The 26,953-nt window shown below is 38.1% G+C and overlaps 1 protein-coding gene across 1 annotated transcript in view; it reads left to right on the forward strand.

The window, feature by feature from the left end:
- LOC132510711 (AP-2 complex subunit beta-like) overlaps positions 1-26,953 on the forward strand; it is a 79,545-nt gene that overhangs the window by 8,796 nt on the left and 43,796 nt on the right. The window contains 7 exon segments of the mRNA XM_060132947.1: positions 2,140-2,199; positions 6,365-6,470; positions 9,627-9,762; positions 21,098-21,288; positions 23,526-23,747; positions 24,273-24,393; positions 24,526-24,621. Coding sequence (XP_059988930.1) covers positions 2,163-2,199; positions 6,365-6,470; positions 9,627-9,762; positions 21,098-21,288; positions 23,526-23,747; positions 24,273-24,393; positions 24,526-24,621 — 909 coding nt within the window. The 5' untranslated portion in view covers positions 2,140-2,162.

Here is a 26,953-nt window from a genome sequence, read left to right on the forward strand (position 1 = left end):
TGCGTGGGCTTTCTCTAGTTGCGGTGTGTGTGGGCTTCTCATTGCAGTGGCTTCTCGTTGCGGAGCACGGGCTCTAGGCTTGTGGGCTTCAGTAGTTGTGGCACGTGGGCTCAGTAGTTGTGGCTCACAGGCTCAGTAGTTGTGGCACACGGGCTTAATTGCTCCGTGGCATGTGGAATCTTCCTGGACCAGGGCTCAAACCCACATCCCCTGCATTGGCAGGCGGATCCTTAACCACTGCACCACCAGGGAAGTCCCTCTTCCAGGTCTTTTATGTGAAGGACTCCTTTTTTCAGTTCGCCTACTTCACATTTAGTTTACACTGTGAATGGATTAAGTGATGAAATGGATTAAAAGATTATAATTCTTTGAATTTTAGCTAGAAAAGACATTGTGAAAATACTACATAAGACAAGCCTCTGTTACAGGCTCACTTTAAGTTATAACAAATAGTGTCAAATCAGAAATTTCTGTATTCTATAATGATTTGTGTGAGTTCTAGCTCACTTCTTTTAACAAGGTAAATTCAGTGAAATTCTTGCACAACCTAAAAGCACTATTGTATAAGGATCAGTACTATAAACATTAAGTAGCTCCTTGGAAAGATAACAGATGAGTCTAATTTCCCTTAAATAGTCCAAGTAGTACATTTTAGAGAACAAACTAGAGCCAACCTTTTTTCATTATTTTATGATTTTCTGGCTTTTTTCCTTAATTGCATTGATTTGTTGAGGGCTTAGGTCTTTTTTCTCAGATCCATAATTACCATTGTTTGTGGAGATATTATTGCTCAAGTTTGCCAAATATATTATCACTCATGTTGTTTTGACCAGAAAATAATGAGTAGGTGCCAGGGCATCTGTCCAAAATTTGGTGATAAGTATTATTAATGATGGTGGTCAGTAAGAAGATAATCATTTTTTAACAATTTATTTATTTGGTTGTATCGGGTCTTAGTTGTGGCAGGCAGGCTCCTTAGTTGAGGCTTGCTGGCTCCTTAGTTGTGTCATGCGAACTCTTAGTTGCGGCACGCATGTGGGATCTAGTCGGACCAGGGATCGAATCTGGGCCACCTGCTTTGGGAGCGCAGAGTCTTAACCACTGTGCCACCAGGGAAATCCCAGAAGATACTCATTTTTGAGTGCAGCAGGAATATTATTAAAAGAAAGTTTTAATGTATTTAAAGAAGTCAAGTACATTGGACAAAATCTTAGAGTTTCTCAAATCAGAAAACATTGTCTCATTATTTGGGGAGAAGTGTGATCAGTCCATGCTGTTTTCGTTTTACCAATGGAGACTTATGTCAACTGGATTAATTCTGGAAATAGGAACAGAAAAGTTAAATTGAAGCTGGGATCCATGTTCTTTTAAGTTTTAACACCAGTTCTGATCCTCTTTAGCACTCAGTGTGACTGAACAAATATCTCAGTTTTTTGCATTGTTTTTAACTGTAAACTGATATTTTTTGTTTTGGGAAATACTCGGGGGAATTGTAGGTTGTTGGAAATATGAAAACCATAATTTAAAAAGAAAATCCATGCATAACACCTCTCTAGATGTTTGCCTCTAGGTGTTTGTCATGAAAGAGTATTGTCCTACTAATCTAGGCTTTTCTTTTTTTTCTGAAAGAAATTCCTTTTATTGACAGTTGCATGTAATGGTGAAGAGGTTGATAAAATTTTTTTCTCTTTTCAGTTTTACTCTGTTTCAGAATATATGTCTTAGAGTGACTCCGTCTTGAGGCAGGGAAGTAAATCAGATTTGCTTTAACGGAAAGTAATGGGGAGATCTTTTGAAACAAACTTTTCTTTATTTTAAATATTGGAGTGACTAACTGAAGATGTATTTGTAAAAAGATGTAGCTTTAGGTCTTGGAGGCTCTGAGGAGATAATTGTGGATAAAATTATAAAACTATGATAGGTTCAGATTATCACTCTATTCCATTAGGCCTTTGGATTTTGTTCCAATTAGCTTTTGAGGCAAGGATTACATTCTTAATTATCCTTGCATCCCTTTGGATCACCAGTGATGGTGGTAAGGATGAAGATACTTTCTGAATGCAGAAATTCTTGTATATAAATGAATGCCTTGCTGGACATAAATAACTTGGTTAAAGGAATTCTCTTCTCTTGCTGTAGGTGCACATTAAAGATCCACAACCATGACTGACTCCAAGTACTTCACAACCAATAAAAAAGGTAAGTATGAGAACCTGATCACAGCCTTTTTTGAAGATTCTTCAAAAGTTGTGGTGTAAGATTGTTCCAAGTAGAATGCTCCTGACCTCTTCAGACATGTATGTCTTGGACCATCTCATTGGGGATATTCTACAGAAAAGTGTATTGAGTAAATTATTAAAGTATGGGTTTTTAAAGATACGGCTGTGGTGCACATCATTTTGACTTGAAGGTTTTAGTGAAAGGAAGAGATCCAAGATTGATCCATTGAAGATTGATAGATCTGAGGAGGGTAAAAGGAAGAAGCACATTTATTTTCTCTTTTTTAAAAAAATTGAGTGTAATTGGTTTGCAATGTTGTGTTCATTTCTGGTGCACAGCAAAGTGATTCAGGTGTGTGTGTGTGTGTGTGTGTGTGTGTGTGTGTGTGTGTGTGTGTGTGTGTGTGTGTGTGTGTGTGTGTGTGTGTATACATATATATATTCTTTTTCAGATTCTTTCCCATTATAGGTTATTACAAGATATTGAATATAGTTCCCTGTGCTATACAGTAGGACCTTGTCGTTTGTTTAATATATACTAGTTTGTATCTGCTAATCCCAAGGTCCTGATTTATCCCTTCCTCCCCTCCTATTTGGTAACCATAAGTTTATTTTCTGTGTCTGTGAGTGTTTCTGTTTTGTAAATAAGTCCATTTGTATAATTTTTTAGATTCCACGTATAGGTGATACCATATATTTGTCTTTCTTTGTCTGACTTACTTCACTTAGTATGGTAATCTCTGGGTCCATCCATGTTCCTGAAAATGGCAGTATTTCATTCTTTTTTATGGCTGAATAATACTCCATAGTATATATAAACCATATCTTCTTTATCCATTCATCTGTGGATGGACACTTAGGTTGCTTCCATGTCCTGACTATTGTAAATGGTGCTGCCGTGAACGTTGGGGTGCATGTATCTTTTCGAATTAGAATTTTCTCTGGATATATACCCAAGAGTGGGTTTGTTGGATCATATGGTAACTCTAGTTTTTTAAGGAACCTCCATACTGTTTTCCATAGTGGTTGCACCAAATTCTTTTATTTTTTACTTGGAAATAAACATTTTATTACAAGGAGTACTACTAAAGCAATACAGCAATAAAAAGTAAAAATGAAAGTTCCCTCCCTCCCTATTCCTGTTCCTGATGGGAACTCGGTATGTATCCTCAGTCTTTTCTATGCATGTATTAATACATATGATTTTTAAAATTTTTAACAAAAAATGATTATGCATGGAAATTTGATATTTTCTTATCCTTCCACACATGATGATTTCATACCATCATTTCTGAATTATGGCTGTGAAAAGGCATAATCTCAGTGTAATCATGAGGGAACACCCATGACAGCTGAGGGTGTTCTATAAAATGACTGGCCTGTACTTTTTTAAAATGTCATTATCATGAAAGACAAAGGCTGCCCAGCTGTTTCAGATTAAAGGAGACTAAAGAGACATGACAGTAAATGTAATGCATAATCCTGCATTGGATCATGGCCCAAGGAGGATGGGGGTAAAATTACTATAAAAGACTTTATCAAGATCTTTGAATAAGGTTTATAGATTAGATAATGACAGTATATCACTGTTAAACTTCCTGATTTTCATCATTGTATTATAGCTATGTAACATAATTCCTTGTTCTTAGAAGTTATACACTGACATATTTAGAGCTAAAGAGACATGATGTCTACAGTTTACTTATTCAGTGAATCAGAAAAAAATGTATAAATATATTAAAAGTATGATAAAGCAAATGTGGCATAATGTTAGCAGATGGGGAATTTTGCAACTTTTCTTTAATATTAAAATGATTTCAAAAGAAAAAGAAAATGGGAGGGCACACATAGTGGCCTGGAGCACCAGAAAATTTTCTAGAAAGCACAAGCATATTTCTGTCGTTTGGAGTTATTTAAGGGTATACTTCTATTATAATACAGAAAACACCATAGAGAGTTGCTTAATTACATTAGCTACTAGTCCATGGCTTTCAGCCTTGCCTGCACATTGGAATTGCCCAGTGAAGTAAAAGACAATAGGTGATGTCCAGTCCTACCCCTGCAGATATCCTGATTTCTTTGGTGTGGGATATGGCCTAGACGTGGGTTTTTTTTAAAAAGCTCCCCAGAATTTTCTGATGTGTAGCCGAGATTGAGAACTGTTGCTAGCTGCTAGCAATGCTTGGTAGATTTGATTCAGGGGAAAAGGAGGGGGGGAGATAAGAATTTAATAAAGCTGTAGTATGTATGAGATATCTTTCCTCCGTGCTCCTCCTTGGCTCCACCCAACTTCTTGCTGTTTTTACTGCTTATAGCGTACAAAAGCATTTAGCCCCTTGTCATTCATTTTCAGCTTTTTTTCTTATTCTCTTATCATTCTGAAATGTATTTATTTCTTCTGTTAACATTTTGTGTGCGTTGATGACCAAGATGTTTCTATAATAACACAAAAAGATGTAATTTTAAAACTCACCTAATTTTTCAAACCTTCACTTATAATGGGTCCTGGTAACCTTTTTTTAATTCAGGGATTTTTATAAAGGTTTGAGACTTACAGATGAATCATGGCTGGGTAAATACCACATTTTAAAAAATGGATAGACTGTGTTCCTTTTACTTCCTGTAACACCCACCAGAACTGCCACTGGAGCATATTCTTTACGTTTATGCTGTTGGAGTTGGAATAATTTCAGTTATATCCTGTTTTGATTCTTCAGCTCCTGCTGCTATTCACAATTCAGATTTTCTGAAACGGTGCTGCTTGTCCTTTACTGTTTTCAGAAGTAAATGATGGGAACCCTAAGAGCTGGATTTGGCAGCAGAGGACTTGGAGAAGAGGAGAGTGACTCTTTAAAGGGCCCAGCTTTTCTGTCTGTGCTATTTTTGCAGCTGTCAAATAAAAGGGTGATTTTTGTAACAGTTTGTTTGCTTTGTTAGCGATGGATTTTGATGTAACAGGCTTTTTTAGTGCTCAACTTCTGTGCTTGCCAGTTCATCCTTCCCATTTAGAGGCTTCAGCAGATCACCTAGTTTGCTGCCCCCACTATTTCTATACTGGTGAACGAGGTTAAAGTGAACATCAAGAACAGTCATAAAGGTGGAAGAAAATGAGGCAATTCTGTGGATTGAAAGTTGACGTGACAATAGTCAACTTATTTTTCATGGTCTTATAGTATATTTTCTTCTTTCTTTTAAAACCAGTTGAGGGCTGTTAACCTTTTTTCTTATTTCAGCTCCAGCTTTCTGAACATAGGTGAGCCTGGGCCTTAAAATAGTGGTGACAGTCCTGGCATTTCACGGTGCAGGGCCTGAGCAGTCAGTCATTTAAGATTATACCTTTAGAAATGACTCTGGTTTGTACCATTCTTGAAGCTTCAGGATTATTATTTCTGTTCTTAGATTGATTGAACAGGATAGGGCCTTAAAGCCCATTATCATCTTAAAGTACTAATTAGAGCAGTGATTCTCAACCCTGATTATACATTAGAATCACTTGAGGAAACTTTAAAAAATATGAACGTAGGAGTTCTACTCCTTGACATTCTGATTTACTTGGTCCAGAGTGGAGCCTGAGCATTGGCATTTCTAGATACTTCCCGGGTAATAGTGTGTAGCCAACGTTGAGAAACACTGGATTAAAGAGTCGGGAGAAACAGTTCTAAGGCCAGCTCTGTCACTCGCTCACTTAGTGACCTTTGAGCCTCAGTTGTTGAGTTGAGAGTAGGTGAATGAGGAGTCTCTTCTGGTTTGAAAACATTGATTTGTGAACCTGTTTGCTGCCTGCATTTATTTTTTTCCCAGGACTTTGAAATTCTGACGGGAGATCATCCCTCAGATGCTGTTCTCTCCCCATCCTAGTAAGGTATCATGAGATATCTTTCATTTTTCCCACTTCTATGCTTCCTGAGATCTGGCTTACACCTTCCTCTCTGGCGATAACCCCAAAATAGCATCCTTATCAATGGGTTGGTTAATATTCTAGGGATTTGAACTGTACCTATCCTATAATTTTTAAATAATCTTATTTCAGTTGCAGCCCTGCCACTGGTCATCTGTTGTGTTACTTGCTATATAGTACAGTGTTCTGCTCTAGTTCTCTGATCCTGATCCTGATCTAGATCTCTGATCCGTTTGTTGTCTTTTAGGAGAAATCTTTGAATTAAAGGCTGAACTCAACAATGAAAAGAAAGAAAAGAGGAAGGAGGCTGTGAAGAAAGTGATTGCTGCTATGACTGTGGGGAAAGATGTTAGGTAAGGGTAATCTCTTCTGCTTTGCTCATTTTAGACTCTTACTCTATGGCTTTTACTGCTTTTTTTGTTTTTTTTTTGTTTTTTTTTTAAGCAGAGGTCTTCTTAGAAGCCCACATGATTTAAATTTATTTATTTATTTATTTATGGCTGTGTTGGGTCTTCCTTACTGTGTGAGGGCTTTCTCTAGTTATGGCATGCGGGGGCCACTCTTCACCACGGTGCGCGGGCCTCTCACTCTCGCGGCCTCTCTTGTTGAGGAGCACAGGCTCCAGATGCGCAGGCTCAGTAGCAGTAGTTGTGACGCATGGGCCCAGTTGCTCCGCGACATGTGGGATCTTCCCAGACCAGGGCTCGAACCCATGTCCCCTGCCTTGGCAGGCAGATTCTCAACCACTGCGCCACCAGGGAAGCCCTACTGCTTTTTATTTAAAGCTATTACAGTCAGAACGTATAAGAATGAGTTTGTCCCACTGGAAACATCAGGAAGTGTAGTTGCTTTTATATTAAATCTGTGACTAAGTTTTTTTTGTTTTTTTTTTTTCTTGAGTGAAACGAGCTTGATTTCACTTGCATACAGATCTAGCATAAAACCTCCTGAGAGCTGACAGAGTTACAAATCTGTTGCTGAGGTAGTTTTAGAAGATGATAAAAATACACTGAGAAGCAGAAGCCCATGTGCACTTGAATTGGCTCAAGCCAGTGCCCTCAACTTTACAACTCTGCGTTTAATTGCTGAATTCAAGATGAAAATCAGTGGTAACAAAATCCAAAGGGTCTTTTTTGTTTTTCCTCCCTTTTTTCCTGTAATTTAGGAAGGCCATTTGGAAATAAATAAGGATTGTCTGCAGGCCCCTGAGGATTCCCGAGATCCTTTCCATGAAATCCATGAAGTCAAAGCTATTCTTGTAATAATACTTAGGTGTTAGTTACCCTTTTCACTGTGTTGACATTTGCATGGCTGGTGCCTTAGTGTGAATTAAGGCAGTGGTGCCAAACTGTAAAAGTAGTCATTGTATTCTTCACCATCATGTGCTTGCAGGAAAAAAGGGCAGTTTCACTTAGGACTGTCCTGCATGAAGCACTAAAAATTTATTTCAGTAAACCTTGAACCTTGAGTTCAGGTCTTTTTAATATTCTGTGTGATGAAATAGGAATTAGGCATAAAGTACTTCTACTGCATAGCAAAGTGTGACGGTTGACTTGAAAAAAAGCCCTTGCACAATTGTTTGACTTGGGAACACCATTTCTTTGTGGAAGAAAGGTTGACAGACAGAACTATAGTTAATCAGACTTCGGTATTTGGGAGACATTTTATAAAAAATGAACAAAGTGAACCTGTCACTTCAAGGGAAAAAATTTGACAGTAGATAAATTTCGACTTTAAAGTAAAAATTAGAGTGTTGGAAAACTTGTATCTCCCATCGTGAGCTTGATAGCTTCCCAATACTTAGAGATTTTTCTGATGAGATTGGTGGTGAAATTAATGACTGTGATTATTTGCTGCTGTATAATGAAATATGCCACCATAGAGAAGATCTGCATAACTCATTGAACCAGTATTTTCCAAATGACCAGTGCATACATCACAAAATTATGCATGGGTAAAATATCCATTTAAAATAAGTGATAAATGAATGGATTTTAATGCAACCAAGTACAGAAAGTTTATTGATATGGTTTTAGATTCCATATTGTACCTAACTTTTAAGAAACTACCATTTGTGGACTAAAAACAAAAAGAAAAACAACCATTTGTCTAGCTTTAATGTATCAAAGAAGAACATCCAGTTATATGAAAAAGCTATTAAAATACTCCTCCATTTTCCAATTTATATACGTGTATGCAAACGGATTTTCTTCTTACACTTCAGCTAAACAACATTCTACAACAGGTTGAATGCAGGAGCATGTGTGAGAATCCAGCTGTTTTTGTTTAAAGTAGACATTAAAGAGATTGGCAAAAATTAAAACAATGTCATCTTAATTTAAGAAAATAAGTAAAATAGGTAGATTTTTACTTTAAAATATTTATGTTAATATGAAATGCATTGATTTTCCTTTTATTAGTTGGGTCAAATGCTGCTGATAAGAAATGGATGAGTGCAAGAATGCCAAGTAAATTGCAGCATCTAGTGGTGGATGTAAGGTGTAGTAACTCAAACATCTGAGAAGGTCCTAAGACTAATGATGACCTTCCTAATGTCATTAAGAAAAGGGAAGTTTAAATTTAAGTGCATTCTGTGTCAGGCACAGGGACAGATGCTTTTACTTGCAATGTTTTTTATAGTCCTCATGTCTTCTGAACTAGAGGTTATTCTGAATTAGAAGTTATTCCATGTTAGAGATCAAGCAGTGTATACTTGGAGAGGCTAAAGAATAATCCCAAAGTCATACAGCTAGTGGTAATGTAGCCAGGATTCTAACCTAGGGTCTGAGTCCCAATACCTGTTACTGGTCACTTCCTTCATGGGTGTATATATACAATAGAATCTAAATGTGTACATGGCACACACGTTTAGAACTGTTTCATTTTCTGAAAATTTTGAACAAAGGTCCTAATTATCTGAGAACTGTTTTAATAAGGAAGCTAATCAAATAAGTTCCCACTGGTCAGGGATGGAAGAATATGTGCATTAAAAAGCATAACAACTGTAGTGCTTTGAACTGCAAAGAATTGATATGAAAAATTATGGTTAATTTTTTTGTGTGACATAGTGATTTTTTTAAAAAGTTTGTAAAAATACACACTAAAATATTATATATGAAATGTATGTGCAGGATTTGTTTAGAAATTGTTTAGAGCAACTAGATGGGGTAGGGACTGGGGGAAGGCAAGTGGGTTGAGGTTGTGTATGAAACAAGATCGGGTATGTATCAATATTTGTTTGCAGCTGGGTGATGGATACATGGGTTCATTAAACTGCTGTCTCTAATCTGAAAAGTTTCATAGTAAAAAGTTTTTTAAAAATCTATTTTTAGACATCTTCTTGGGACCATTATTATAAATTCTTTAGTAATTCATTTCTGTGGTAAGTATTATCACTAGTGGACATTTGTGCTCACATCGAATCACTTTTTAAATTAAGGCTGTTTCTTTGTGTTCTGTCCAACAGCCTGGCACCAACATCTGTTCGCTTTTCCTTCCTCTTTTCTCAGCTGTCTCTTTCCAGATGTAGTGAATTGTATGCAGACTGACAACCTGGAACTAAAGAAGCTCGTGTATCTCTACTTGATGAACTATGCCAAGAGTCAGCCAGACATGGCCATCATGGCTGTCAACAGCTTTGTGAAGGTAACTTTTCCCCAGGGACTCAAGAACAGTCTCTTCTACCTCAGAAAACCTTTTCAGAAATGTCTCTTGATATGGTTAGTGTCTGCATTGCAAATAAGCAACCTCTGTTCCAAAAGAGGGCCTCTAGAGAAGTATTGGCCATTGAGTAGGAATATTCATGATTTAAGCATTCTGTATGCCAGAGTTTGTCTTCCAGTTCAGACCATATGGTGAGCCTTCTGTCAGCTGGGCTTGGTGCATCCTTGCCAGGTGGGAGAAGAAAGCCAGGTGAAACCTCACTGTTTTATCTTCCAAGGCTGACAAATGTTGGGCATATCATTGTAGTGTCAGTAACCTGGGGTTTTACCTATTTTATCTTTGTAGAAATTATGCTTATGGTTCAGACGTAGTGGAAACTACAGGAGCTGCCTTTTAATTTTGTTTTATTGAATAGGTCTTACAGTAGTTGATTAACTTTTTTGTTATTGTGGAAATTTTCAAACATATTCAGGTTGAGGGAATAGTATAATAAATTCCTAAATATCTACCTTGTAGTTTCAGTAGTTACCAACCTATGGCCAGTTTTGTTTAATTTAACTCTCCATACATGCTTTCCTGACCCCCACCTTCTCTCCTACTGGATGATTTTAAAACAAATCCCAAACATCTTAAGAATGAAAAACTCATTTAATCAGCTGATCATTAAAGAAAGTCCTTAATATTATTGGATATCCAGTCAGAATTCTCCTGTCATTAGATTTGATGAACACAGTAATAAGGTTGTTCTTATTAGGTTTTTTGTTTTGTTTACTTCCTTTTCCTCTGCCTGGAATTTAGTCTACATTAAAAGCAAAAATCAGACAGCATTTCTAAAATTAGCTTCTATTAAATTGTTTTGGAAAATAAACATGCTTTCTTCCTTCTCATGGAATTTTTGTTCTTTTTCTGTGTTTAGCTACAAGGTACAGGATCATTGTAACATTACATTCTTTCTGTCTGGTGATTCATAGATGGATGATATCATTGGAAAGAATTTAGTTTACATTTTTTGGAAGTTAGCATGTGCATAGGTTTATAATGTTTAAAGAAATTTTTTAATATAGGGCAATTTAAGGGGTGTTCCTTCTTGGTAAGTGTTCTATTTGTACTGTATTTGGAGGCACTTGCTAGGAAAGGAGAATGTATGTTAATCAGGATTTCAGAGGGCCCTCTCTGCTGCTTCGCGCAAGGAACTTATGTTGGGCACAAACCAGCTTCTAGATTCTCCTTTGCTTTCTTGGCTGTAGGCCCCAGATATCCAGCCCTCTTTTCTCCCTGCTTAATATTTGTGGAGTGGGACATATCTTTCCATTTCCTGATTTGTTGTTGTTGTTTTTGCGGTACGCGGGCCTCTCATCGCTGTGGCCTCTCCCGTTGCGGAGCACAGGCTCCGGACGCGCAGGCTCAGCGGCCATGGCTCACGGGCCCAGCCGCTCCGCGGCATGTGGGATCTTCCCGGACCGGGGCACGAACCCGTGTCCCCTGCATCGGCAGGCGGACTCTCAACCACTGCGCCACCAGGGAAGCCCAATGTTTTTATTTTTTATTAAAAATTTTTTTAAAGTCTTTTTCCTTATAGGCTATTATAAAATATTGAGTATAGTTCTCTGTGCTATACAGTAGGTCCTTGTTGGTTCTCTCTCTTATATATAGTAGTGTATATATGTTAACTTTAGTTAAAACTGACTCTCCGTGAAATACTATTTGAAAGAGAAAAGATAGTTTGAAGTAAAAAAATTCTCACTGTTAAGTCCTAGGTTAACCTCCCTGAGTCTGTTTCCTCTTCTGTAGAGTGAGAGGTACCAACTTAGAGAGTCGTTAGGAGTATTAATTGAGCTCTTGCATAAAAAGCATCTGTGAAAGTGCCTGGCTTATGAGAGTTCATGAAGTGATGGCTGCTGCTGCCATGGTTATGAAGTAGACATTAGGCAAAGGTTAACATTATTGCTACAATATTAATTTAAAGGGTTCTGACCCCTTTGATAGCTATACAGGTTCATATGGTAAAATCTTTCTGAGGGAATGAAAGCTAAATTTATTTCCAGACACAGATTTATTAGTCCATTATTTTGAAAGTAAACGTATTCAGAATGAGGAAGCACTTTGGCACGAGAGGAAAATAGCTCCTATGATTTCTTCACAAATAATCAGAGTTTTGAAAATTCTGTCTCACTAAATTGATATTTGCAAGAAAGATACACTTTTGGGTGATAGTGATAATTCTCTAGCTTTTGCCCATGCATTAGGATTTTCCCTCCTTACTGCAGTTCTCCTTTTCTCTCTTAGAGGCATTTTGAGGTATTCCAACTTCAGTTAATGTTTACACCAGAATCTGCCACTCCAGAGACTCTCTTGACAGCCCCACCACATGTACTTTGCTTTTTGTTTGTGAGTTCAGGTCTCCTAAATCCTTTGGCTCAGCGCCTTAGCCCCTTTGATCTTGTCTTCTGAGCCTTCTGAGTTCTACCATCTCTCTGAGAACTGCCCCTGGGAATGCCCTTCTTCCATTGCTCTGTCCTGTCTGCCAAAGCACAGACTACTGAATTAGTTAAAAAAACAAAACAAAAAAAACCCCAGAAACATTTTCGTTTGTTGAGGGTTTTTCTGCACAAGCAGCATGCTCTCAGAACTTGGCCCTGTATGGCCTTTAGCAACGGTTCTAGTTAAACTGCCAGCTTCTTTTAATATGAACTTATTTTGGAAAGCTGTTTTATGAAAAGTAACATTTTTTTTTTCTCAGAAAAAGTATGTATTTTAACCATGTGCTAGCCAGCATGTAGAAGCCACATGAGATTATGTGACAGTGGTTCTCAACTGGGGGCGATTTTGCTTCCTGGGAGACAGTTGGCATTGTCAGGAAACACTTTTGCTTGTCACAACTGATGGGAAGGTTGCTACTGGCATCTAGTAGGTAGAGTTCAAGGATACTTTAAACATCCTGCAGTGCACAGGGAGCCCCCTACAACAACATGAAGGACTAATTTGTTTTAAAAACTGAAGTAATGCCTGACATATAGTAAATGCTTAATAAATGACAGCTATTGAGAAACAGATCTAACGTGACGTACTTTCTGATTATTGTAATTTCTGTTTAGGCTTTAGAAGGTTTGTGGTGGTTTGCTGTCAGTCTGAGATGATAAATGCTGAAAAACTGAAGTCTCTCTAGATCACTTTGTAAATTTGAGAAGGAGTTTTGTTAGAATATGTTCGTTGTCCTCGTGGGCAACGTTAAATCATCTCTTAATGACCTCATTTAATTTAGTACTTTAATTATATGAATTCTGTTATCCCTAAACATATATCAATAAATAGAAGAAGAGTTATAAAATTAAAATATTATACAGAAGCAAAATTAGAAATGCGTGATGCTCTTCAAGCCCAGCGTCCATAAAGGAGTACCAGAGCTGGTAGAATTTTAGGCATGTATGAGAGTGTCAGTATGTGGTAAGCACTGGGTAAGAATGATGTAGGAGGCAACATGTTCACTCAGTCTGTGTCTGGATGCCCCAAGTAAGTAATGTTGTATTTGGTACTAAAAGATGAGTTGCTGGTAATTTCTGCAGGATCAGAGTGTTGAGTAAGTGGAATCATTGGAGGCTGCTCTGTTATAAGGGCAAGTGCCCATCTCAGTGCTTTTCGGTTTTTAAATTCTTGCAGAGGAAGGAAACAATTTTTGTTTTCCCTTATGATAAACTTTGTGGAGATCTTTTTATGTGTATTCTCACCTTAGGAATTTTAATCATCAGTTTTCATTTTATCAGTTATTACTAACTTAGGTTTTTTTTTTTAAAATCTCATTTTGGGGGCGGGTTTTTAGATTTAGAGAAAAGTTGCAAAGACCATACAGAAAGTTCTCATATACCTATCTTCACACAGTTTTACTTAATGTTAACATCTTACATAACCATGGTACCTTTGTCAAAACTAAGAAATTGGCGTTGGTACATCACTATAAACTGAAGTACAGACTTTTTTTCACCTGTTTCAACACAAATATCCTTTTGCTATTCCAGGATTCAATCCAGCATACCAAATTGCATTTAATCACTTCCTTTTATAAAGAGTTGACTCACTCTTTATGAAAGTATCTCAAAAACAGAAAAGTGCTTTGTAACTGTGAACTTTCTTTTTTTTTTCGCTCCAGTACTAACACATGAGGGTTAAAACTCAGGCTCTGCAACCAACCAGACTTGGATTTGTATCCTAGTCTGCCATTCTTAGCTTGGTGGTCTCCCTAAACATCTCAGTATCCTCGTCTACAAAATGGAGATTATAAACAGTGCCTCTATCATTGGAACGTTGTGAAAAATAAAAGAGGGCTTGCAAAGCACTTAATAGTGAACCTGGTATAGAGTAAACCCTTAATAACAACAAAAGTTTCTTTATTGTATAGTGATCGTAGTGCTGGTTATTAATGATTTTAGAAGGGTTAATATTTCAACGGCGAATTCATTTTTTAAAGGTATTTAATTCTTTTTTTAAATAAAGCTGTTTTTATTATTTTTTATAATTTTATTTATTTATTTTTCACTGTGTTGTGTCTTCGTTGCTGTGTGCGGGCTTTCTCTAGTTGCAGTGAGCAGGGGCTACTCTTCCTTGCGGTGTGCGGGTTTCTCATTGCATTGGCTTCTCTTGTTGCAGAGCACGGGCTCTGGTCTCACGGGTTTCAGTAGTTATGGCACGCAGGCTCTAGAGCGTAGGCTCAGTAGTTGTGTCACACAGGCTTAGTTGCTCCGCGGCATGTGGGACCTTCCCGGACCAGGGGTCAAACCCGTGTCCCCTGCATTGGCAGGCGGATTCTTAACCACTGTGTCACCAGGGAAGTCCCAGAGATATTTAATTCTTTTGTATACATTATTTAAAGCCAGACATTATTTTTTAGGGTGATTCTGAGGGCAGCTTATCTACAAATGAAGTAAATCTATTTACAGTATTACTTAACACATCATTGCAGGATTACTTTTAAAAGATAATTGTTCAAGGATATGCCTAAAGCAGTTTTCGTAGGCAGCTTCCTGAAAACTGGATCTGTCGTACATAGTAATTCAGTAGTGTACCGAAAGATCACGGCTTATTCATTTCTTAGTGTCCCTTTTAAAATGATCTCAAGGCTCTAATTTGGCAGGGGATTACTTACTCTCAAAAGGGAGATAATGGTGTAATAATAAATTTTTTGTTTTGTTCATTTTGCAGCATGCTTTTGTGTGATTTTAGGGCTGGTGGGCCAAGTAACTCTTGGCTTCTTAGGAGTGCCTTTTGTCCATTTGTAGATATTTATTTGTAGTGTTTTAGCTTTGTGAATATTCGCATTTCATCAAAACACATCTTAAGCTACTTATGTAAGCCCCTTAACTAAGTAATGAGTTTTATTGAGTCTAATTTTTAAATCTTACTTGTTACCAGATATTCAGACTCTCTTGCTGTTAACGGTATGTGTTGACTCCACTAGGTAGATGTGTTCACTTAGCTTCCTCATTCTGGAAAAGAAGATGGGGAAAAAAACGGAACATTGCAGAATGTCATATGTAGTCAGCATATTATTAGTTGGCAGTCTGGACAGTGTCTTGGATTAAAGCATGACTGTAAAATTAACTGGTACCGTATAGTCATTGTATTCTTTTTTTTTTAACAATGCATTTTAAAATTTTTATTTATATGTTTATATTGGCTGCGTTAGGCCTGCACGCAGGCTTTCTCTAGTTGCGGCGAGCGGGGGCTACTCTGTTGCAGTGCGTGGGCTTCTCATTGCAGTGGCTTCTCTTTTTTTTTTTATTAATTAATTTATTTTTGCTGTGTTGGGTCTTTGTTTCTGTGCGAGGACTTTTTCTAGTTGTGGCAAGTGGGGGCCACTCTTCATCGTGGTGCGTGGGCCTCTCACCATTGTGGCCTCTCCTGTTGCAGAGCACAAGCTCCAGACGTGCAGGCTCAGTAGTTGTGGTTCACAGGCCCAGTTGCCCCGCGGCATGTGGGATCCTCCCAGACCAGGGCTCGAACCCGTGTCCCCTGCATTAGCAGGCAGACTCCCAACCATTGCGCCACCAGGGAAGCCCACGGTGGCTTCTCTTGTTGCGGAGCATGGGCTCTAGGCACGGGGGCTTCAGCAGTTGTGGCATGTGGGCTCAGTAGTTGCGGTGCGTGGGCTTCAGTAGTTGCAGCACATGGGCTCAATAGTTGTGGCTCGAGGGCTCTAGAGCACATGCTCAGTAGTTGTGGCGCATGGGCTTAGTTGCTCCGCGGCATGTGGGGTCTTCCTGGACCAGGGATCAAACCCGTGTCCCCTGCATTGGCAGGCGGATTCTTAACCACTGCGCCACCAGGGAAGTCCAGTCATTTTGTTCTTAAGGAGATGATAATGACTGAAACATGCTTAGAATAAATGCCCTGTGCTTTAACGTGTTATTTGAGGCAACTCCATAAAGAAGAAAGTGAGATTCTGAACTGTTGCTGATTTTCAAGAGGATAAAAGTATGCAAATCACCTTTATTTTCCATTATAATAGTTTTGGTCAGTTATTCTACTGCGTTCAATTTATTCAAGTCTTCAGGGGCAGCAGCCAAAAGGATTGTAAATTGAGCGGGAAAATTGAAGTGTTTGTTCAGAGTGTTTGACCTTGAAGGTCATTGCTAGAAATGAAAGTCTTCTAAATATAGTTAATAGGAGGAAGTCACTATATTGGGAAGTGCTATCTTTCTTGGGTTCTGAGGCTATGAAAGTGAGTGAAATTAGATCATTCAAAGGGACAGGTAAATGTGTGAGAGATTTCTCCTAAAGGAGCTTCTGTCTGTGATACTCCACTCTCAATGTATATCTGGATTTCCTTCTAGAGTTCTTTTTTTACAGGATCATTTTTATTTTAATCATACCCACCACTCCAGCTTGCTCCTTAAAAAAAAAAAAAAAAAAAATGAGGTCTGGGACTTCCCTGGTGGTCCAGTGGTTAAGACTCCACTTGCAGGGAAGAAGATCCCGCAAGCCGCAGGGCACAGCCAAAAAATAAAAATAAAAAAAGTAATGTCAAATTTATGTCCTCAGAATTGTTGCATATGAGACAGGGGTAGCTTATAAATCAGATTTTGTAGCTGGATAGTAAATCTTGCCTCTTTGAAGTGCTGCTAGGAGGTGATTATCTCTGAAATAGATAAAGTAGGAGAATACATTTTTCTCCTTGTATAAATCTGCCTGGAAATAATGTTTTGGTTATATTATTCTCCCCAGCTCCGATTTTTCTTTCCCTTTCCCCCACTTGATGTTCATAGCTCTTGGAACTTCTATAAATGCAGGCGGCAGAGTGATTAGTACTCAGACACTAGAATCAGATACAGGCCTTGAGTTTGTTTCTTTTTTTCTTTTTTTTTTTTTTTGTGGTACGCGGGCCTCTCGCTATTGTGGCCTCTCCTGTTGCGGTCCTGTTGCGGAGCACAGGCTCCGGACGTGCAGGCCCAGCGGCCATGGCTCACTGGCCCAGCCGCTCCACGGCATGGGCACGAACCCGTGTCCCCTGCATCGGCAGGCGGACTCCCAACCACTGAACCACCAGGGAAGCCCCAGGCCTTGAGTTTGTATTCAAGCATTTTACCTTTCCAGCTTTGTTGGCTAAGCAGGTCACTGAATTTCTCTAATCCTATTTATAAATTCATTTTTAAAGCCTATTTCCTTATCTGTAATAGGTGGATTTTGATAGCAACTACCTTAGTGTTGCTGGGAAGGTAAATGGCATAGTAAGTGTTCAGTAAGTTTTAGCTATTATTGTCTTTTATCTCTTTGTCCAATTCTATTAGGTATAGTATAAAGTAAGTCAAAACACAAATTGCTTACGTTAAAAAAAAATTCAGCAGACTCCAAGGGTCCACAACAAACTGTCAAATTGAAGAGAAGTCTGCAGTTAAGGCAGAGAAAAATTTGTCTAGTATTGAGTGTGATTTTACACACAAACGTGCACGCATACTTCTGTATGTATATGTTTGTGTTTAATATCTGTATCTGTAAAGTATACATATTATATTAGGTCTACAGGGGGTAGGGGTGGGATGGGGAGGAGGAATGTTTCATTGCAGTCTTCCAAAGAACAGAATTTACCATAATTGGGAGGCAAGATGAATTAAAAAAAAAATTTCTTTTGATGCTATGGGATATGTTCCTTTGTAGCCTAGATGCCAGCTCTTTGTAAATCAACCAATGTGCTGAGAAAACTCACTTAAACCCTATTTATAAATCCATTTTTAAAGCAAAACTTCCTTTAGAAACCCCTTTCTTTCTTGGGAACTCCAGTTTTTCTGAGATTATAATTAAAAGGCCATTGTTCTTTTCATGGCAGTGTTTCCTAAAAGAACTGCCAGTTTTCTAGGGGGGAAAATGTTATGCATGTTAGTCTTAGTTCACATTCAAAGTGATGGTACAAGAGAAAGAGACATAACCTTTGTTTTAATACACTAGTAAACCAGGGCAGTTACTGCAAGAGTCAGATTTTTTCTTTTGATAATGAATTATTGTTTGGAGAAGGCTCTCTGGGAAGAGGAAGTAAATCATGTTTCAATCCATTATTTTTAAAGTTTATTTTTACAAACAGATAATATATGTACTACATTCTATACAAAATTCCAAAGAAACACAGAGACAGGTGAGTTGTCCTGTATACCCCAGCTACCCAGCTGCTGTCTTGAAGTCAGTCTTTGCCTGCTTGAGATTCGATGCTCATTTTAAATTTCCATTAGAGTGAGAGAAGCATGGCTTACTGACCAGGAGAACTCTAAGCGGCTCTTTATGGGCCCACCTCAGTATATTTCTGAAAACTTAGCAGTATGAAAGTGAAGATTAGGAGATGAAAGCGGAAAGGTAGAATAGAAGGAATTTTAGAGGAATAGCAGTAGAGTTTTGTTATTGGGGGTGTATCTCCTCTGGTCAGTCATTGGTGCAGTGACCATTTGGCAGTTATCTTTTTTCCCCATGCAGACTTTTCTGAACATAATCCTATAATCTGATCTCTCTGGATCTTTTAATTAGATTTACTTTTCCCTGTTTCTTTTCTTGTTTTCATGTGATAATTGAAAATTGCCTGTTTTACCACCAGAACATATACTTCATTAGCTGCATTATATACGTGGTTTAATTTCCAGTTACCTGTGATGTTAGCAGAGGAGTTCTAATTGTTCATTCTGTTCAACATTTCCTGTTAACAGACCTCATATTTAGTTTTTTTTAACATTAAAAAACTTTGACTGGCAGAAATGGTAAGTTGTGACAGGACATTTGTTTTGGACGAACTGGTAACCAAGAGTGGGCATGTGTTGGCAGCAAGAGAGGAAAACAGGCATTTGTTCTTCCAGTGTGACATTTTGATCCTTTATCCTGTAATCCAGTGTATTAAGTGTATTATACAGGGGAAACACAGTACCTTTTCCTTGCATGTAAAGCACTGAGATGATGGAGATTGTTGTTTCACTTTTCATGCTTTTTAATTTTTACTAAAGGCCATGCTTGATGGTGTGGTTGGCAAACAAAAATTAAGTCAGGAAAGAACCTCATGCATGCTATCATGTGATAGGTGAACTAGATAATCCTTCTCGATTTGTCTTAATAACAATAAAATATTATATCCATAATCATACTTACCAAGTGAACCTTTGATTTTTTTTCATCTTGGAATTTTTTGTCCTGATCACTAAGTTATAACTGAAAGTGATTCCATTTGTGGCATCATTATCTTAGTTAATGGATACTGTCATCAATGTATTATTTGATTTAAAAAGCCATATTCTCTAGAATTTATCTTCTAGGTAAAATCATATACTGGGATAATCTGCAGAGTACCCAAGTGATATGGATATTAAAATCAATAGCTAAACTGTAACCATTATGTTTCTTCTCTTGCTAGCAAAAGGATAATCATACAACTCTTAGTTTCTCAAGCTTTTAACAGGGACTTCAGTCAGAACTAAAAATGAGTTGACATTTTTGAGAATCTTTTCAATATACATAATTAATGAAGCTGCTACCTATTGCATCTCATTTATGCTTACAGAATATTTATATATAGCCTTACTGTGCTAATATTTAGCGACAGCTGAGAGCCTCACTACAAAATGTGGTTTTAAATTCGTTTGTAGAGAGCTATAGTTTTTTGTCTGTTTTGTTTATTTTTGGGTGTTTTTATAATCTTAAAATTACTTTAATCATTCATTGGTTTTAGGTTTCTTAGTTAAATTAGACATAATCTGTAATTTTGATAAAGTGTCCACTTTTTTTTCTTGCAGCTAGTAGGGATTTCTGGGTCTATTAAGTCAGGATACAAGTGTACTTTCTTATATTTGGTAGCAATTTTTCATTTATCATACTTCCTGAGTTAAGGATACATTTGAGGTACCATATTTCATTGATTCTAAGATGCATTATTATTTCCTCTATTACGTAGAAAGAAAAATACCTCCTATTAAACTGACATGCCATTGATTATTAAATATATCCCAACTTCAGAGATGTTAATATGAAAAACTATGCAACTTAGTCTTGATGAATTATGGTAATATTGCCACCTTAACTTTGTATAAGGCTTTGTAGAAAGCACTTATACATAAGTCATCTGATTTTATCCTCAAACTAAAGCTAATCTGTGAGGTGCATTAAATTATCCCATTTTCAGATGAGGAAATTGAATTTCATGGAGATTCTGTGCTTTCCTAACATCATGTTACAGTGAACTATGGTTTCAAGGTCACATTTTCTTACTCTGAGACTTAAGGTGTGATTGACACCTGAAGTATCACCTCCCCACCCCCCAGTACATGCACGCCCATACACCTATAAAATTGTTTGGCCTAGATTTTTCTTTCCATTGCCTAATGTACATGTTTCATGTTTAAACTTCACTGTTTTGTGTTTTTTGTCATGTTTTGGCTGCGAGGCATGTGGGATCTTAGTTCTCCAACCAGGGATCGAACCCATGCCCCCCTTCAGTGGAAGCACGAGTCTTAACCACTGGACCGCCAGGGAAGTCCCTAACCTTCACTTCTTTTACAGTTGTTCATGTGTTTTAATTCTACTGATAGTGTTGACTACTATTAAAATTATTATTGTTTTAATAGTAAATCATGAGGGACTCTCTGCTAATATGTGAATTGTTTTAATTCTGTGTTGCCTGACCATGAGGAAGCTATATACGCCATCATTGGTGGTTTATTATACATTTTGAAAGCAGTATATCTCTTTCTAGCTGACTGCATAAAATGTTCAGGAACGGTTATGGGTTGAGATCTATGAAGTGATCCAGAGGAATAGTTGTACTGTTCTTGACAAATCAAGGTCATATCTGCTTCTTTCCCAGGTGGTGGCTAATGCTGTAGCAGCATTATCTGAAATCAGTGAATCTCACCCAAACAGCAACTTACTTGATCTGAATCCACATAACATTAATAAGCTACTGACAGCCCTGAATGAGTGTACCGAGCGGGGCCAGATTTTCATCCTGGACTGCCTGTCTAATTACAACCCTAAAGATGACCGGGAGGCTCAGAGGTCAGTCTGTTTTTCTGGATAGTATCTAGGAGTCTTGCCCGGTTCAATAATTTCTAGTAAGTCTGTATTAGCATAAGGGTCTGTTACGTTGAGAAAATCAGTGGCTTATGGGATATATATTGCTATCCTGTGGTATTTTCTCAATGTATTTAGGAACATTTTAGGTGGTAGAGTAAACCATGCAAAAAATAGCTCTTCCTAAGAGGAGATGTGTATTTTTCATTTCTTCTTTGAACAGTATAGTTACAACCCTCTGAAGAAACTCTCCCTCATCATGGTCTCACGTCTCCCATACAGCAATTCCTGGCCATTTGGCAAACAAAGGTTTTTTGAGCATCTCTCACTGTAGTAACAAAATTTTCGTTCTTTTAGATACATAGTAGGTGGCTTGGTACTAGTTATTGTAGGTATTGTACCTTCCACCTATAATTAGTACTAGAGAAACTGTGTTGGAGCCAGCAAAATGTATGATGTCTTCCGTTAGATATAGGAATCACATCAGTCTGAATTTGGAGAAGATTTTGGAAGGCACACCTGGATTCTTCTGCTCAGCTCTCTACCACTTTAGTGTTGCAGATTTTCTTTGACTATCAGATACTGACTACTAAATTTCATATACACATACATACATTTTAGTTTACAGAATTGGAAGTATCATCAGTTTTTATTAAGCATTTTGTGTATATAGGCACTGTACTAGGCAAAATAATTCTGAAGAATTGTTGGCTCTTCATTTCATTTTATTTTATTTATTTATTTATTTAATTATTTTTGCGGTATGTGGGCCTCTCATCACTGTGGCCTCTCCCGTTGCAGAGCGCAGGCTCAGCGGCCATGGCTCACGGACCCAGCCGCTCTGCGGCATGTGGGATCTTCCCGGACCGGGGCATGAACCCGGTAGGCAGATTCTCAACCACTGCGCCACCAGGGAAGCCCTGGCTCTTCATTTTAATTATGATAGATAGGAACCTTCCTTGCCCGGCTAAAGCTCGAGCTACTATAATGTAAGTGCTCTTCACTTGTCTGGGAAATTGTTCCCTCTGGATTTAACCAAAGCTCACCCTGATAGTTTCTTTCCATCACTGAAAGTACAAATATCTTCTGGAAAGAACTTTACATACAATTTTATTTTCTCTTGGTCATTGACATCTCACACTTACTCATTCACTCAGCAAATATTTATTGAGCCCATGTTGTATGCCAGGCATTGTTCTAGGCTCTGAGGATATAGCAGTGGACAGACAAAAATCATAGCTCTTATGGAACACTTATTCTGAGGGATAGGGCAGAAGTATATATAATATGTATACGTAATACAGCATATAATAGGTCAGATGATGATAAGTGCTAACAAGAAAGATAAAGTAAGGAGGAGATCTAACAAATGCTGGGTGGTCAGGAAAGGTCTCCCTGAGAAGGTAGCATTTGTATAAATACGTAAAGGAGGTCAGGGAGTCAGCCAAGTAGATACAGGAGGAAGGGAGAAAAACACAACTTACTTACCTTGTGTCCTTAACTGAGTCAGCTAGCCACTCACGTTGCCTAAGAGCTATCAAAATTAGGTTAATTTCTGAAGAACCCTCAATGGATAACTAAATATTCTATATTTTATGAGACATTTAAGTGTAGGTGGCAGGGACTAGGAGAAGGGGATGAGGTTGAGAGAGTATTGCAGTGGTGGTGTGTTGTTAAAAACAAACAAACAAACACCCTTCCCGAGATTCCCTTATTATGCTGAATGCAAGAGGTTGGGTGGTTTTCCCTGTCACCCCATCTCCTTCTGCATCTTACAGTGAAACTTCAGCCACAGTTGGTTGATATCTCTCACTATGAAATAACTCTCAGAATGCTTAATTTGACTTCCTATAGGCTGAGGAGAAATGGGCTGTGAGGCAGGGAGCCCTTACATAATATGGGGAGACAGAGAGGACTATAAAATAGGAAGGTAAATGGTGTGAGCTTCAGGTGTTTGGGGTATTGGCTAGTTCCCTTCCAGTTTGAACATCCCTTATTGCTGGTTTCCTAAAGTCTTCTGATATCCCTGCTGTGTTTGTAGTTTGCTGGGATTGAGGCGTCCACAGTGTTGGATCCCAAATTTACCTATGTATGGAGTTTTGACTTTTCTAACTGATTTTCTAATTTCTGAGCCATGGGAACCTCTGACAACATTACCTTATAGATTGGATTGAGCAAAGAAATTATAATTTAAGGCACTAATTTTCATTTTCTGTCCTCAGTATCTGTGAGCGGGTAACTCCTTGGCTATCTCACGCCAACTCAGCAGTGGTGCTTTCAGCAGTTAAAGTCCTAATGAAATTTCTAGAGTTGTTACCCAAGGACTCTGACTACTACAATATGCTGCTGAAGAAGTTGGCCCCTCCACTTGTCACTTTGCTGTCTGGGGAGCCAGAGGTGCAGTACGTCGCCCTGAGGAACATCAACCTGATCGTCCAGAAAAGGTTGGGAAAAAATGAATTGGTGATTAAAGTGTTTGTAATTTTGAATTAAACTTAATAACATCATTATTAAAGAGGACTGTGTTAAAACTCTGTTTAATGTATGGAAATGAAAATACTGTATGGTAGAGCAACTTGCCCAGGGTCAGGAGGCTAACAGTTGATTTTAGAGTGTTCCTACAATGAATGCCTGGTGTTGCTCTACAATTTAGTTTCTTTTCTGAAGGAACTCTTAGTTGTATGATAGCTAGTGTCTGCTTAATATGGTTCAGGCTGTAATTTAGATCAGGTTGTTGTTCTTCCAGTGGTTCTTCTTGGCAATATATACTTTACTCCTTAAAAAGGATAAAAATAGTCTGCCAGATGGATCTGGTTAGAGGGGTGTAGAGGAAGTTTGTGAGTTTTTTTTCCCTGGAGTGGAGTGTGTGAATGGAGAGCAGAGAAGCACAGGTTAGGTATTAATGCAGACTCAGAAGGATATATCAATATATGCCTCACCTTCCTATCTTCTGTTTCTGTGTACCACAGGCCTGAAATCTTGAAGCAGGAGATCAAAGTTTTCTTTGTGAAGTACAATGATCTCATCTATGTGAAACTAGAGAAATTGGACATCATGATTCGTTTGGCATCCCAAGCCAACATTGCTCAGGTCAGACTTAAAGTAGATTCAAGTTAAGATCTAATAACTTAGATCTTAAGATCTGGCCTTCAGAAAAACCTAGGCCATGAAATTGCTGTTGGAGAATCCTTAATGATTGTTCACTTCATGGATTTTTAACAGGTTCTGGCAGAACTGAAGGAATATGCCACAGAGGTGGATGTCGACTTTGTGCGCAGAGCTGTGCGGGCCATTGGACGGTGTGCCATCAAGGTGGAGGCAAGTGTCCTGTGGTAGTTGTGATCACGTTGTGGCACTCTGGGTATTCTCTTCACCTCTTTCCTTACATTTTTAAGTTTATCAAAATAATAAAGCACGTTGCTAAAATATTAAAGAATTTTTAATGAAAAACAGCTGTCCCTGGTCCCTCTCTTTCCCGAGGGAATCATGTTTAACTCTGTTCCTAGTTTTAGTTATTTTGATTACTTCCATATCTCTAATATCCTTATGCTACTATTTATTGATTTACCAATTGTAGACATTGTCTATTAACTTTCCGCTATGAGAGAAGCAACTTGGTTCATATACTCCATCACTCCTACTTCTACCCTTCTGTATAGATCCCCTGTATAGTTATATCATGAGGTTTTTGTTCCTATATTATCTTTGTAAATTGAGATAATATACCTTTATTTCTTGTTCTATCAACTAGAGTCTTGCAAAGCTTGCTGTGCGTATTATGCCTGTAAATATGTAGAGCCTACACAATCAAATGATTGCGTTTTCTTTCTTATAAAGGCTTTTGTTTTTTCTGTAGTTTATAATGACCTTTGTCTTTTTTTTTTTTAATTTCATTGTGCCTTCATTGCACTCCTATCTTCTTCCAGCTTTTCAAGCATAATATCAAATTAATAAAACTTTTCTTTTGTTCTAGACCCTTCTCTCTTCCAGTCCTCTGTCCTTCCAGTCCTTACTCCAGTCTGGGTGGTTGCTTTCTTGTCTTCTGCACAGCCGTCTTTCCATACAACCTCCCTTCATTGCTGTTTCTTGTTATGGGTACTTTTTCATAGCATTCCGTTTTTTGTGGTTGCAATAGTTTCTTAAATCTCTTGTGATGTGAATTACAGTTTTCGGTTTTGTTTCTGCAGTTTGAATTTAATTATCTGGAGTATTTTATGGTGATGGTTGCATGTCTATATATGATTTTTTAATTGAAGTGTATACCATAGTTACAGTAAATTGCTGCCTATTTATATTAAAAATGAGATGACAGAAAAGTTGTCAGGACTTCTGTGCACATAGGCAGAACTGTTGACTAGCAGGTTTCTGCTTTAGGGCAGGGAGTTGATCTTTACTTGGAAGTCCTCTTGAAGAGCTTCTCTGTGGTCTTAGAGGGCAGATTGGTTCTAGCTTGGTTGCAGCCTTCCAGTAGGTATTAAGGGCTACAACTTACAATGCACTGTTTCATCAGTCACCAAGCCTGTATTGTTTTTCCTCATTCAGAAGTTTGTTGCAATTAATGATGGCTTCTGTGCACAACGATATTGTGGATTCAGAGCTCCATATTTGTTCTTACTACTTGACTACGTGCAATTCTGCTTTTTTTCCTTTTGGCATTTTATTTAATTATTTATTTATTTATTGGCTGTGTTGGGTCTTCATTGATGCGTGTAGGCTTTCTCTAGTCACGGCGAGTGGGGGCTACTCTTCATTGAGGTGCATGGGGGCTTCTCATTTCGGTGGCTTCTCTTGTGGCAGAGCACGGGCTCTAGGCGCACGAGCCTCAGTAGTTGCAGCACGTGGCCTCAGTAGTTGTGGCTTTTGGGCTCTAGAGCACAGGCTCAGTAGTTGTGGTGCACAGGCTTATTTGCTTCGCTGTACGTGGGATCTTCCTGGACCAGGGCTCCAACCCGTGTCCCCTGCATTGGCAGGCAGATTCTTAACCACTGCACCACCAGGGAAGTCCCTACAGTTCTACTTTGAGTCAGATTGGACCATATGATTTCACAAGGATAGTTACTAAAATAATTTGTACAGTATGACCAGTGCTTCACAGGAACAGAAGGAAACAGATGCTGTGTCAGAGAAGTGTCTCTGAAAGCCAAATTCCTAATTGGCCTTCCTTGTTTTTATTTACTGAATGCTGCTTCATATAGTTACCACTGATAAATCATTTAGTAGACTAGTTGTTATAGCAAGAAGTTAATTAATCCTGGTTTCTACTTCTGGTTCTGCCAGTTCAGTTGTTTCACATACTTAATATATACTTCTGTTGCTCCATTTGAGAAATGGGAAAATCTGTTTATTGGATCTTGATGTGTTACATCTTTTTTTTTTTTTACTACCACACTTCTTAACTTACCACCACTACTTAACTTTTTTCTTTTTCTTTTCTCATTGTGGAATAGCCACCTGCTTACGGTATTAATGCAGACAATTTTCAGAGCTATTTTGGTAGCAGAAGAGTCATTTTGTGCTTTTCACTGCCAGAATGTCATTGTCTTACTAACCTCTCTGACAGTGCTCTTGCAAAGAGTCTCATTCCAAAGTTAGAGAGATTTTTCTATCCCTGGAATTACTAGAAAGTGTTCTCAAAGCATCTAGATTCCTA

Source organism: Lagenorhynchus albirostris, chromosome 20, assembly GCF_949774975.1.
Source record: "Lagenorhynchus albirostris chromosome 20, mLagAlb1.1, whole genome shotgun sequence".
Taxonomy (NCBI): Eukaryota; Metazoa; Chordata; class Mammalia; order Artiodactyla; family Delphinidae; genus Lagenorhynchus; species Lagenorhynchus albirostris.